Consider the following 14,400-nt stretch of genomic DNA (forward strand, 5'->3'; position numbering starts at 1 on the left):
GAGGTATGGCCAATTCAGGATTGGGTCTCAGTTGGACATTAAACTCTTTTCTGATTGTAATTTATCATTCTATGTTAGAGTGAGGTAATGCATTCACTCAATATGAACTACAGCAAACAAGACTAATAAAATACCTTTACCTTTCAAAATTCATTTCAATTTTGAAATCTCTCATGGGAGGTCATGGATTATTTAAAAGGAAATCACTTAAAATAATAAACGTTGTTTAAACAGAAAACAATATAAACTCATCTAGGCTAAACAAACAAACAGAAACATTAAGTACTAGATCAAAACACCCTCCTGCACTGATTCAAAATTAGGATAAATAAGTTTCCTCACTTTCCAAAGTGCCACTTTCCATTTTACAGCAGTACTGGCCACACATGTATTTTAAATTTTTCTAGTCGCTAGCCACATTTAACATTTTTTAAAAAGTGAAATTAATTATAACATATCTAATTTAACCCCATATATCCAAAATATTATAGTTTAAACATATAACCAATATAAAATTTATTAATGAATGGTCTTTGAAAACCGAAAACAATATGTGTTTTTTACATCTCAGGGCTGGCCATATTTGAAACACTCAATAGCCGCATGTAGCTAGTGACTACCGTACGGGACAGAAAAATCCTAAGTATTTTAATATTAGTCGATTCTTTACATCTTAAAATTGTGTGTGTGTGTGTGTGTGTGTAGTACACACTGTCTCTAGGTGCTTAGAAGCAAATGGAAATTATTTTACTCTCGGGTCCGTTTTGACCCTAAATTCCGTGTCATTAAAAGCAGTGAGGGAGGAAGGCAATGAGAAACCCCCGCGCCCAGAAACGTGGCTGAGAGGAGGCCCTAAGCCCCTCCGAGCAATCACCGGAGGGGAAGCTGCGGCCTCACAGTCGGAAATCAGGCTGCGAGTCAAGCTCGGGCGGGTGCCCGGAATTCTGTCTTTGATGGAGCAATAGAGCCGGAAAGAGGGAGAGCAGCCTCCCAACCGGACACAGCATCCTGCGCCGCTACCGGGGGAACCTGGCCCAGGGCTGCCCTGCTGCCCGCCCGGGGCGCTTCGGCCCAGCGCGACAGGGGAGCCCGCGTAAAGCCCGGCCGCGACCACGAGAAGAAACCGCCCTCGGGCGCGCTCGCGACGGTGACGCAGCAGGCGCGCGGGCTGGAGGGCGGAGAGGAACGGCGCGCACCGCCTCTCGGAGGGCGGGCACCGCGGCTCCGGGGGGCGGGAGCCGGGCGGGGCGCGCCGGAGAGTCCGGGCGCGAGTCCCCGGTTTCGGCTAGTGCGCGGAGCTGCGGCGGCGGAGCAGGGCGGGGAGTCTACGCGGCCCGGAGCCTGGCGGCTGGGTGGCTAGGAGGAAGCGAGGGCGTAGACGCGCAGCCGGGCGGGCGGCGGCGGGGAGAGTGTGGAGAGGAGCGGGAGCGCGGGGCCCCGGCCGTCCCGACCACGGAGCCCGGTCACCGCAGAGCCAGCGGCCGCGAGCGCGCCAAGGACCGTGCGCGGACAGGGGCGCGCAGGCCCTGCCCGCCTCTTCCGTCCCCACCCCTCTCCGCTCCTTCCTCTCCGCCCCTTCCTCCCCGCTCCCGCGCCCCCGCGCCCCCGCGCCGGGCGCCCACGGAGTCCTCCTCTTGCGGGAGCGCGTCCGCGGCGGCCGGAGTGGGCCGGGCCGGGCTGGCGTGCCGTGTGATGGCGCTGCTGGACCTGGCCCTGGAGGGAATGGCCGTCTTCGGGTTCATCCTTTTCTTGGTGCTGTGGCTGATGCATTTCATGGCCATCATCTACACGTGAGTGAGGGGCAGCAGGAGGAGCTCGTGGTGGGGGTGGGGGAGAATTGCGCATTGGAGGGGACTGGGTTCAGGGGAAGACAGCGAATTCTCAGACTGTTCCCGGGTTCCGTCTCCCCTCGGACCGGCCTGGGGGTGGGGGGTCCTTGGCGAGTGAGGGGGTTGCTGGGCTGCCGGAGACCTCACAGTCAGGGGAAAGCTGGCTTGCTTGGCTGGATTGTGTTGGGGATTCGTGTTGGGTTTTCATCTGGGCCAGAATGTACGGTGTATTGTTTTCTCTCTCTCGACATCGCGTTTCTATTACGGTGATGATCGTTTCACTCTTTGGGGGAGCTACATACACACAGCTACCTGCAGACCTCCCTGTGGATTTCCTTCTTCCTGGAAGAGTGTACGTTTAGATAGGTGTGAAGCAGCTGAGCACCTTGAAATATGTCCACCAGACCTCTGAGCTGGCGTCGAGCCTTGAGTCATATCGACTGTACCTCTTATCTCAGTGTAGCTTTCTTATCTTTTTTCAGTTTCACGTTTAGATTTGTACTCCCACCCTCACCACCCCCACCTCCCACCTTTTCGTTATGTACTAGACATGCTTGAGGCCTACAAGATGCCAGCCGTCGTTCTCATGCTGGGGACATAGTGGTAAGCAGAATGGAATTCCTGTCCTCTTGGAGCTTACATTCTGAGGGGGAGACAGATAATAACATCTGGACAGGGTTATTTCAGAGAATGATAAAGCCTGTAAGTAAAATAAAACAGGGTGACGAGATAAACAGCGACAGAGGGTGTGTGGCCAGCTTTGATATTTCATTGTGTTTTGAACATGAAACCTGCGTTCCTAAAGAAATGAAAGAATTGCAAACAGCACACTATGATGTGGTTTCACTTGGCGTTTTAGCAGAAAAAAGAACCATCGTGTGTAGTAACCATATCACCAACTAGTACGGGTGTGTGTTAGTAGAGAGGGGAGAACATTAAGAAATTACTCATTTTTAGTTTTTTCCCCCTTTTTTACTACAGAAGAAGTGTTGTGTTTTGTTTTTTTTTTTTTTCCTTCTGAAATTTGCGTTATATTAGTATAGGGTGACATTTCCTGGTACAGAAGAAAGATGCTGCGTTGTTCAGGACATGCTGGCATTTCTTTGAAGGGGGAAAAACATGCCACTTGGATGGGGTTGACCTTAATTTGGGGAACTTGTGAACTGTTGTCACTGAATATATTCTGGAGTTCATCATAGACATGAGTTCTTGAAAATTTTTTGTGACTTTTTCCAATCATAAAAATAAAAGGTGCTTCCTATATAATGAATTTAAATAAGAGAGAGGAATTGAAGTAAGTTAAACACACGCGCACACACGCACACAGATACGTAACCCCAGCCTCCATAGTGCTGTTCACCTTCTGTGACTATCCTTCCTGTTTTATTTCTTTCTGTGTTTGAGACAGAAAAAATCATAATCATATTATGATTAGTGTTCAGCAACCTGTTCTTAAAATTCATCTATTTAACAAGTGCTTACTAAAGAAGGCACTGTTCCAGGTACTGGAAATGAGAGTAAAGAACAAGACACTCAAGGCCCCTGCTCTCAAGGAGCTTCCAGATAAAATGTCAGGGCACGGTTGCTGCAAAGGAGAGGCTAGGCCTCCCTATGGTTGTGCCTAAGAGCCTCCTCCCGAATGCCTCTTTGTTGCTCAGATGTGGCCCTGTCTCTCTAGCTAAGCCAACTTGAAAGGTGAAATCACTGCCCTCCCCCCTACGTGGGATCAGACACCCAGGGGAGTGAATCTCCCTGGCAACGTGGAATATGACTCCCGGGGAGGAATGTAGACCTGGCATCGTGGGACGGAGAACATCTTCTTGACCAAAAGGGGGATGTGAAAGGAAATGAAATAAGCTTCAGTGGCAGAGAGAATCCAAAAGGAGCCGAGAGGTCACTCTGGTGGGCACTCTTACGCACACTTTAGACAACCCTTTTTAGGTTCTAAAGAATTGGGGTAGCTGGTGGTGGATACCTGAAACTATCAAACTACAACCCAGAACCCATGAATCTCGAAGACAGTTGTATAAAAATGTAGCTTATGAGGGGTGACAAGGGGATTGGGAAAGCCATAAGGACCACACTCCACTTCGTCTAGTTTATGGATGGATGAGTAGAAAAATAGGGGAAGGAAACAAACAGACAAAGGTACCCAGTGTTCTTTTTTACTTCAATTGCTCTTTTTCACTCTAATTATTATTCTTGTTATTCTTGTGTGTGTGCTAATGAAGGTGTCAGGGATTGATTTGGGTGATGAATGTACAACTATGTAATGGTACTGTGAACAATCGAAAGTACGATTTGTTTTGTATGACTGCATGGTATATGAATATATCTCAATAAAATGAAGATTAAAAAAAAAAAAAAAAAAAAAAAAAGACATAATGCTGAGCAAAATAAGCCAGGCACAAAAAGAGAGATATTGTATGTTACCACTAATGTGAATTCTGTGAAAAATGTACAATGTTTTATACTGTAGAATGTAGGGGACCTAGAGATACCAATTAGTGGAGGGGGAATGATAATCTAATAAGAACAGATAAACTATGGAGGGTAATCTCAATGTTATGGGAATGCTCAGGAATGATTATGGTTTGTAAACTTTCTTGGATATAGTAAGATCATGTTGGAAGCAATAGAGTTATTTTAGGTTTTTTTTTTCTCTTATTCCTTTATTTTCTTAGGGGTTGTTAATTTTCTTGGGGTATGGTAGGAACATGTTGGAAGCAATGTAGTTATTTTAGATTATTTGTTTTTCTTACTCCTCTGTTTGGACATGGTTTATTAATTTTCTTGGGGTATGGTAGGAACATATTGGAAGCAAAGTAGTTATTTTAGGTTGTTTGTTTTCCTTAATCCATTGCTTTGTTTGAAATGTTGTGGGGTTTTTTTGGTTGTTGTTTGCCTGTTTGTTTTTAATTTTTTGATAAACAAAGTTAAAAATTGAAAAAAAAATAAGTAGAAAAATGGGAGTAAAAACTAAATGACAAATAGGGTGGGATGGGGGGATGGTTTGGGTATTCTCTTTTCACTTTTATTTTTTATTCTTATTCTGATTCTTTCGATGTAAGGAAAATGTTCAGAAATAGATTGTGGTGATGAACGCATAACTATATGATCATACTGTGAACAGTTGATTGTATACCATGGATGACTGTATGGTTTGTGAATATATTTCAATAAAACTGAATTAAAAAAAAAAATGTCAGGGCAGTTTTACCATGTCAATTAGTATCTGAGCTCTGCTTCATTTTTAATAGATACGTGGTATTCTAGTTTATGAGATACTAGTATTTTTTCATTATTATTATTATCATCAATGGTCATTTAGGTTTCCTGTTTATCAAGGTTACAGACGCTGATGAATTCTTATGAATGCAACTCTGACAGATGCGCTCCTTACGCTCCGGAAAGGGGAATTGTTGAGCCAGATTGGTGCACATTTAAAAGTTTGATACTTATTGCCCTATGGAAATGTTACATCTGTTCAGTCTGAGTAACATTGTATGATGATTCTCAGCTAACATCTAGTATCAGGCTTTTTTCTATTTTCCATTTTTATTTTTCATTCCTTTACTAGTTCTGTTGAATACTGTTTCCAGTGTTTATGTGTATTTACATTTCGTTGTAAATTACATACTCATAATCTTTTGCCTGTTGCTGCATTCATCTTTCTGATTTTCAAGTTCTTTTTATATCTTTATCAAAAATCTTTTTATATGATTATTTGCTATCTGTCATGTGTTGCAATTTTTTTCCATCTGTTTTTTGTCTTTCAACTTTGTACATAGATTTAACATGCAGAAAAGTATGTTTTAGGTACTCAAGACTTTTTTTTTTTTTTAGTGCTTTCTGACTGATTAATTTTGATATCTTTCTCATTCCCCCAAGTATTACACATGTTAGCTTGTGTTTTCTTTTAGTACTTTTTTCTTACAATTTTACATTTTACTCTTTAATTCACCCAACATTTTATTTCACTTAGATCTATATATCTAATTTTAGTTTTACTTAAAAATTTAGCCACTTGTCCCAAAATCATTTGAGTCATGATTTGATTATTTCACTGTTTTGAAATATTATCTTTATTGTAGACTTAATTATTTGTACTTGGTTATGCTTCAAAGCTCCCAATGCTGGTTCATAGAAATATTGTTTTTATACCAGTATCTGCTGTTTGAATTAGTGAAGTTTTATGACCTTAACTGAAGTTTTATTTCCTTTATTATCTTATTACTAGTGAGGCAAGCCCCTACTCATTCTTTTGCATAATTTTTTTGGCTCTTTACACATTTTTAGTATAAACCTCAAAATCTCTCTTTTTTTTCAAACTCTAATCCTGCTGTATTTTTGGTCAGAATTGTGTTAGACTTACAGCTCAATTTAGAGGAAATTGACTTCTTTCCATTTGGGACTATGGTATATCTCCTATTATATAAACATAATGATAAAGTCAACAATTCTTTAATTAAAATTAATACTATTGGTGTACCCTAGTATTCTGAATGACCATCTTAGAATGTTCATACTCATAGAATTGAGACAACTCAAAAATTATTTTGTGCATAATGATAAACAGCAAAGTTTTCTTAAAATACTTTAAGCTTTGAGAATAGTGTAAGGATTTTGCTTAGTTGTGATACTACAGAAAGACTTATTATTAATTTGCTTGTACCCCACAAAATTACCTATTTTTATTGATAGTAACAGGTCCTGAACACTTTTGTTAAAATAGAATAAAGAAAATGCAATTATTTCATACAGATTAGAATGACTTCCTAACTAAAGGAATCCTTTGAATACTTTTTTGGATATGGATAACTGATTATTAAGCAAATAATCAACAGCTTAATTTATGTATAAATTAAATTTTAGTGGTTTTTTTTTTTTTTTTTTTTTTTGATAAGTACCTGTCTTCTGGTCCCACTTGCAAAATTATTTACGTTTGATTTGATTCCTTTCTCACTGAAGTAAAGATTCTTCCTAGTTTAATGAGTTGTTTTCAAGCAGAGAGCTAAGGTTTTTTTTTTTTCCTCTCGTGTATTTAGTAAAATTGCAAATTTGATATCTCAGCATTTTGACAAGCAAGGTTAGGGGACCTGGGCAACAATATTTTGGTAAAAATACATGCTATAAGTATTTGGTATTCTACTGAAAATACATATTTTCTGAATATGTTCTGTGCCCCCTCAAATCCTTTTTGGGATAAGGCAAAGTATAAATAAATTAAAACAAGCAGATATTGATACCCTGCTTCTAAAAGCTTGTGCTTGCAACTGGTGGAAATCGAGCCTATTTTTAAAAACTTTTATGGCTTCTTTTCTGGTTGTCAGATTAAGGAGCATAATCTGTGGGCTCCTACTTGTTAAAAATATTTCAGTAATACAAATATTTTAATAAAATTGCCAACAAATTATAAAATATTTAAAAAATCAGTTGGTTATTTTAATAAAATGAAATTCGGTGTATAAATGTGTAATAGTATCTAGTTAATTTAGATTCACTGTTTTATTGTGTCACCTTAAAATGATGCAAGTAAAAATGAAGCATTGGGCTGTATTAAAAATGGAGCTGAATTTAATTAATACATTGAACTATGCTGTTCAATGACATTATTTGATCCAATCTGACAGACTTCTCATAATTCTTGTAGACCTGCATTTAAAAAAAAACACCTTTTATTTTGAAATTATTTCAAACTTAACACAGTAAAGTTGCAAAAATATTTAGAAGGAATACGTAGAACTCCAACATACCCCTCATTCAGACACCCAAATTTACCAACTATTAGTGTTTTGCCACATTTGTTATATTCATTCTGTCTGTCCTTCTGTCATCTGTCTATCCATTTTCCAAACATTTGAAAGTAGGGTGCATACTTATGCTCCTTTAACACTTAATACTTCCATGTGCATTTCCTGAGAACAAGATTACTCACTTATGTAAACACTTTAAGTACATCTATCAAGTTGAAGAAATTTACATTGATATAAAGCATACAGTCCATATTCCAATTTTTTTCAAATTCGATTGTCCCCAATAATGTCCTTTTTAGACCTGCAGTTTTTTAAATTGTGTTAACTTATAAACTAGAAAACTGTTATTTTTAAGGTTTCGGAACTATCGCTACTCACTAGTATCTCTATATACTGCTTTGCTCCCTTCCAATTTTAATATTTTACTGATACTTAGTCATTTCATAATGTATTTTAGATAGCAGACATTTGTAGGATTTTTGTCTAGAGTTTAACTTTCATATTAGAGAATTTGAAATTCAAAGGTTCTAGCCCCAAGATTTTTGATTTCCTAAAAATAACTAATGATTACATTCTTAGCAGGCAGAGGAAGTTAAATGACCATTATGGTTCTCTGCTTTTGTGAGAGCTAGTATGGTTCAATGGCTTGGGGGCTGAGGGGAAGTCTCAAAAGCCTGGAACCAGTTGTTTTCTTGCCTTTTTAGCCCTTAGAAACCATAACACCTTCTCCATTCCTTTTCTCTTTTCTCTTTGCTGTCTCTCTTCCACCCCACACCCAGCATTGTAATTTTCCTTCTCTGTGCATAATGGCTTACAGTTTAGCGATAGGCTTTATCTTTTCTATTAATACTGACTGTGGAAATACTTCCCATATCCATAAATATTAACTACCTACTATTCCTGCAAAGGTCCTTTTTCCTGGAATTTTTTTCAAGTTAATTATGCTTTCTGCAAATATGACATTTCTAGCTTTTCTAATATGGCCAATTTTGTACCTGATGCGTAGCTTTAAATGAAATTTAAATATTCAGTGCATCAGGATAACTGTGGCATAGCGCCTGTCAGAAACTAGTTGTGATTTTAAAGTAAACTTTAGCACTTGGAATAGTTTTAGTATGATTTTTACCTTAAATTCATGAATGCATTGGTGCTCTTAGACTTAGCCAATTGTAAACTGAGATCTTTTCTGGGTTGGGTTGCACTTAGACTTTGATCAGATGTTGCTCTATCAGGGTCGTTGCTACAGGACCACCTTTTTGGGGAATGAACAAGGCAATTCAGCAACTGAACCCCTTCAACCTGAGCCTGAGAATGTAGAGGATTGGATGATAGTATGATACCTCTGACAAGCAAAATGAAAATTGGCATTCAGTTTTAATATTCGGCAATGGTTCTCTTGATTCATTATCTCTCCCTTTTCTTACATCATTAGTTCAGTATACCATATCTCTTTCCTAAATTTTCAAAACTATTTCTGCTCACTGGTATCTACCTACAGCCTTGCTCTCCTTTGACTTTATTTTTCTTGTAACCTTATCTTTCTGAGGCGCTAATCTTGGATTGTATGCTTAAAAGTTAAACCATAGACTTTAGTTAATAGTACAATTATTAAAATGTGCTATCATCAGATGTCTCAAATGTTCCACACCAAAGCAAGGTGTTGGTGGTGGAATGGTGTATGGAAATCCTGTATATTATGCCTGATTGTTCTGTAAACCCAACACTTCTCTAATAAAGAAAAATAAATAAATAAATAAAATCTTGCCATGGCCCCTCACTACCTTCAGGTTAAAATACATACTCCTTAACAACTCATTCAGGGCTCTTCAGGAGCTGAACTACATCTCCTTCTACCTATTTTTTCAGTCACATTGAATTACTGACATTTCCCTTTTTGTGCCATGTAATACTTTCTTTAGAATTCTTTCCTTCCTTTCCATTTTTCTTTTTTCATTTTTCTTTTTTCTTTTTTCTTTTTTTTGTTTCTTCTCTCTCTCTCTCTCTTTTTTTTTTTTTTTTTAACCTAACTCCTACTCATTCAAATCTTTTTAGATTTTAGTCCCTTCCTGGATTAGGTTCCCCTTCTTATGTCCTTACATCATACCTTGGATTTATTCCGTCTATGTTGTAAATGTCCATTCAGTTGCTTCTTTTCACAATTTCATTGTAAGCTTTTGAGCTTAGAGCTGGTGTTACTATTGTATCTTCAGTGTCTTTTAGGCTCTCAATCATTATTTGTTGAGTGAATTGTCTTTGAATTTATTTTTTTCAGGAGTAATGGTGGATTTTTGGTCATTCATTTGTTCAGTCTCATTTGGCCATTGTGATTTGAGGTAGAAGTCCTGAATTTGGGGTACTTTCAGTGGCTGTGGACTTTGATTAAATTAATTGGACCAAATGAAATCTTTATCTTACTATTTCTAACCATTTGCAGGTTAAAATGAAAACAGGGCTATATCTACAACATGTTTACATACAGATTCTTCATTTAATCTAGATCTGAAAATTTTCCCCAAGGTTTTCCTAAGGGAAAGCTTGTCACTGCAATAAATCATCTTTACACTTAGACCTGTCCATTGGGGAATGCAGAACCCAGGGCTATCCTGAGTTGGTTGACAAATGCAGATCATAATACATGTCCCCCAGTTGTCCTCCATCTACAGCCTTTTGTTTTATACACAAAATAGTTTAATTTAAACATTTAGTTCAGCTTTACAATGGTAGCTTTATGAATTGTGTAGAAGAGGGTAGGGGCTGTTCTTTTAGTTTATTCATGGTGTGAAAAGAGTGGATGTTGAGTTTACATTATGTTGGAGGGTCTCCTGTGTTTTCAAGCACTGTTTCATGGGACCACATGAGACTGTCTTTCCTTCTTAGTTGCTCTCAGCAAAACAACAGGCTCTATCCATTTCTAATATGCTAGGGCTAACTCTCATAGTCAACAAAGGAATAGTGAGTTGTTTTATTTTTTTAGTTAATAAAGGTCCCCTGTTTGTTTTCTGTGTTGGTGGAATCCATTATATTCTGTAGTATATAAGTCCATTTTATATTAAGTGGAAATAGTTTGTGTTTTCCCATAAGGCTTACTCACTATGGGGAATCTTAAGGTTGTACCAGAGGTGTGCTTGGTGTAGTTGATGAAGCTCATATTAGTACAGAGCCATCTTTGAAATGACGTGTGCTATATGGAAATAACATTAGTCATGATCTATACCAATCATAAACACACAGTAACAGCCTTCCAGAGGAAGTGAAGTATGTGCAATCGGTAACAAACCTGATGGTAGAAAACCCTTGAGGGTTTAACTTTTTGCTGCCTATAATGCTTTACTTGACACTGAACTGGTTATCTTCTTCTGATAGAATGTCAGAAAAAACATCGTAAGTCCTATAAACTCTTTGGCAACAACCAAAGCCTGTAATCACTGGAAATTGCTGGCATGGGTTATATGAGGTAGAGAATGTCAGAACATGCTGATGTATCAACAACTTAATTTTACATGAAATATTAGCAAGCTTGGTGGCCTGGCTTTCAGAATGGAGCAGAGGCAATAAATTCCTAGACTCGGATAAGCTGATTTACCAGATAGTCTGCCAGGAATCACACAGCAGGACTATAAAAACAGCACTGTCTGTAATTGTTAAGCAAAGTAAACTTGGCCCTCAAGGATCCCATATTCTCCTTTAGAAGCCTTGAGTGAAATTCATGTCTTTCTCACTTCTGTGAGGTGAGGAGCTTAGTGAAGTAAATCATTTAAAAATGATTATGAGCTATTAAATAAAAAACTGGTCAAAGAAAGAGAAAGGATAAATAATAAGCTCAAATGTTGGAAAAGCAGGCAGCAATTTTAGAGAGTGGGATGTTAGGACATAAAAACCTACTAAGGTAAAATAATACCATTCTATCAGTTCAAAAGTTTAAAGCCCCTGTGAAGAGGCAATTAGGATTCATCAAGCTACTGCAGCTGTAAAATCCAGCAGAACCCCTGGGTATTTCTTACCATCCTTGGAGTTCTTTGAAGTGTTCCCTGAATAGATGTCCTTCTAGTTCCCAACGGAAAATGGGAACCCTGAAGGACTCTCTCTTTTGCCTGTGATTCGTCCTTCACACCCTTTTGGACTATAGGCAGGTTTTAAGTTACTCTGAGAAAGCACTCCAGATGGTGCCTGCCCTCCTGTTCACTGTCCCCCTGCTGCCAGGGGCAGCCAGGTAGCAACATGCTGTGAGCCCCTCCCTCTCCCATCCTTAAAAGTAAGGATGAGTTCATTTTATCTGTGTGATTGTTTTTTTTTTTTTAAATAGCGACTCTAGCTCCCTATCTAAAATTTAATTTTAGAAATAATTCCTTGGGGAAATGATCTATCTACTGAATACTTATTATGCTATCTCCCCAAAATTTCTCACTTAAGAGTTAGCATCATTTTATTCTTTCAGTTCAAACCATTGACTTGTCATACAGGCAGTCCGTTACTTTTATACCCACTTACATTCCTGAAGATGTTATGAAGTCAAATTTCTGATAGTCAAATGGACTTAAATGTTAGGAGGGGAGATTCTATTTCAAGAGAAATTAAACTGTTGTTAAAATCCCACATTATGGCTCCAGCTGGTCCTGGTGCCTGGGACATGCATCAGGAAATTTCCAGGTCTTAAAGGTTGGCGTGAGGGTTTCTCTCTGACCTGGAGTGGGGTGAGAAGGCTGACTTGTGGCCTCTGCTCTAGAGACTGTGCCTGGCTCAGAGATAAAACGGTCATCAAAACAGAATAGTGTCTCTTCTGGAATCTCTCAAGACGTCTTCACACTAGCAGGTGGCATTGCTTGGAATTATACAGTAACCAGCAGTTACTTTGTACATTGTATCTGCTGTAGAGTGAAAATGATCCTCATCCTGCACCTGTTTCTCAACCCTGAGGGAGGTACCCTCTCCCTCTGCTGAAGCCAGTTAAGGGGGTGATTCTTGTGGCTGCATGGCCTGAGGTCTTGAGTCAGGCAGGCTCGGAGGATAGAGGAATTACAAGAAGGCAGGGCTGTGCAGCTGGACCTGCCTCTCTGCCCAACTCAAGACCCACTAATAGTTTTAAAAGGATTGCTGAGCTCAGAAATAGTCACAGGCTTTTTTTTTTTTTCCTTTCCTTTTCTTTTCTTTCTCATTGTTTACATTAGGTTTATTTTTCCCCTGTACACCACCCTATTTTTAACACCTTGTAATACTGTCATATATTTGTTATAATTCATGAAAGAACGTTCTTATACTTGTACTATTATAGTCCATCATTTACAATAGGGTTCTCTGTGTTATACAGTTCTGTTTTATCTTTAAATTTTTATTCTAGTAACATATATATGACCTAAAATTTCCCCCTTTTAACCACATTCACATGTGTAACTCACAATAATATGCTACCATCACCACCATCCATTTCCAAAACTTTCCAGTCAGCCTAAATAGAAATTCTGTACAAATTAAGCATTAAGTCCCCATTCTCTACCCCCAATCCATTCCCCTGGTAACCTGTATTCTAGAGTTTGCTTATTATTAATTCCTATCAGTGAGATCATACAATATTTGTCCTTTTGTGTCTGGCTTGTTTCACTCAGCATAATGTCTTCAGGTTCATCCATGTTGTAGCATGAATCAGGATTGCATTCCTTTTTATGCCTGAATAATATTCCATGGTATGTATGTACCACATTTTGATTATCCATTCATCAGTTGATGGACACTTGAGTTGCTTCCATCTTTTGGCAATTGTGAATAATACTGCTGTGAACATCAGTGTGCAAATATCTGTTCAAGTCCCTGCTTTCAGTTCTTCTGAGTAAATACCTAGTAGCAGGATAGCCAGATCATATGGCAATTCTATACTTCGATTCCTGAGGAACTGCCAAACAGTCTTCCATAGCAAACAGGCCATTTTTAATGGGTAATAATTTGTGATATTATTAAATATCTTCACTCTTACACTTGTATCATTTTTATACTTTTGGAGGCTGTCTATAGAACTTTAAATGTGTTTTTTAAATGCAATTTTATTGAGATATATTCACATACCATTCAGTCATCCAAATTGTATAATCAGTTGTTCACAGTATCATCATATAGTTGTGCATTTATCACCACAATCAATATTTGAACATGTTCATTACTCCAAAAAAATAAAAATAAGAATAAAAATTAAAGTAAAAAAGAACACCCAGAACATCCTGTACTCCCATTCCCCCCTATTATTCATTTACTTTTTTGTCCCCATTTTTCTACTCATCTGTCCATACACTGGTTAAAGGGAGTGTGAGTCACAAGGTTTTCACAATCACATGGTCACACCATATAAGCTATATAGTTAGACAGTCTTCTTCAAGAATCAAGGCTGCTGGGTTGCAGTTCAACAGTTTCAGGTTACATGTGTTCTTAAATACTCAGTATAATTTTAACTTTGGATATAATTTTAACCTAAATATATATTAACAAATCTTTTTAGAAACTGAGTTTCCAGTCTTTCCATTTAGTAAGTTATCAATGTTTGGCGTCTTTAGATCTCTTATCAGAACTATGGTAGATTCAGAGAAGTTACATTAGGTGGGAAATATTACCTTACAATAAGCAGGATTTTTTAAAATTAATAATAATAGCTATCATTCAATGTTTACTTTATGGCTTAATCTCATTTTTTTCTCACAACCACCCTATGAGGTAGGTACTATCATCATCCACATTTTTTAAAAACTTGAGATAAATAAATTACTTGCCCAAGGACACACAGCTTTTAAAATGTGAATCTGGAATAGAAATCCAGTCTGCCTCCAGCCCAGGCT

The 14,400-nt window shown here is 38.4% G+C and overlaps 1 protein-coding gene across 1 annotated transcript in view; it reads left to right on the forward strand.

Annotated features, from left to right (window-relative positions):
- The first annotated feature begins 1,286 nt into the window (after nucleotides 1-1,286).
- UGCG (UDP-glucose ceramide glucosyltransferase) overlaps nucleotides 1,287-14,400 on the forward strand; it is a 38,956-nt gene continuing 25,842 nt past the window's right edge. Inside the window, exon 1 of the mRNA XM_037797473.1 lies at nucleotides 1,287-1,790. Within this exon, the coding sequence (XP_037653401.1) occupies nucleotides 1,693-1,790 (98 nt within the window). The 5' untranslated portion in view covers nucleotides 1,287-1,692. The remainder of the gene's footprint in view (nucleotides 1,791-14,400) is intronic.

Source organism: Choloepus didactylus, chromosome 10 (genome assembly GCF_015220235.1).
Source record: "Choloepus didactylus isolate mChoDid1 chromosome 10, mChoDid1.pri, whole genome shotgun sequence".
Lineage (NCBI taxonomy): Eukaryota > Metazoa > Chordata > Mammalia > Pilosa > Megalonychidae > Choloepus > Choloepus didactylus.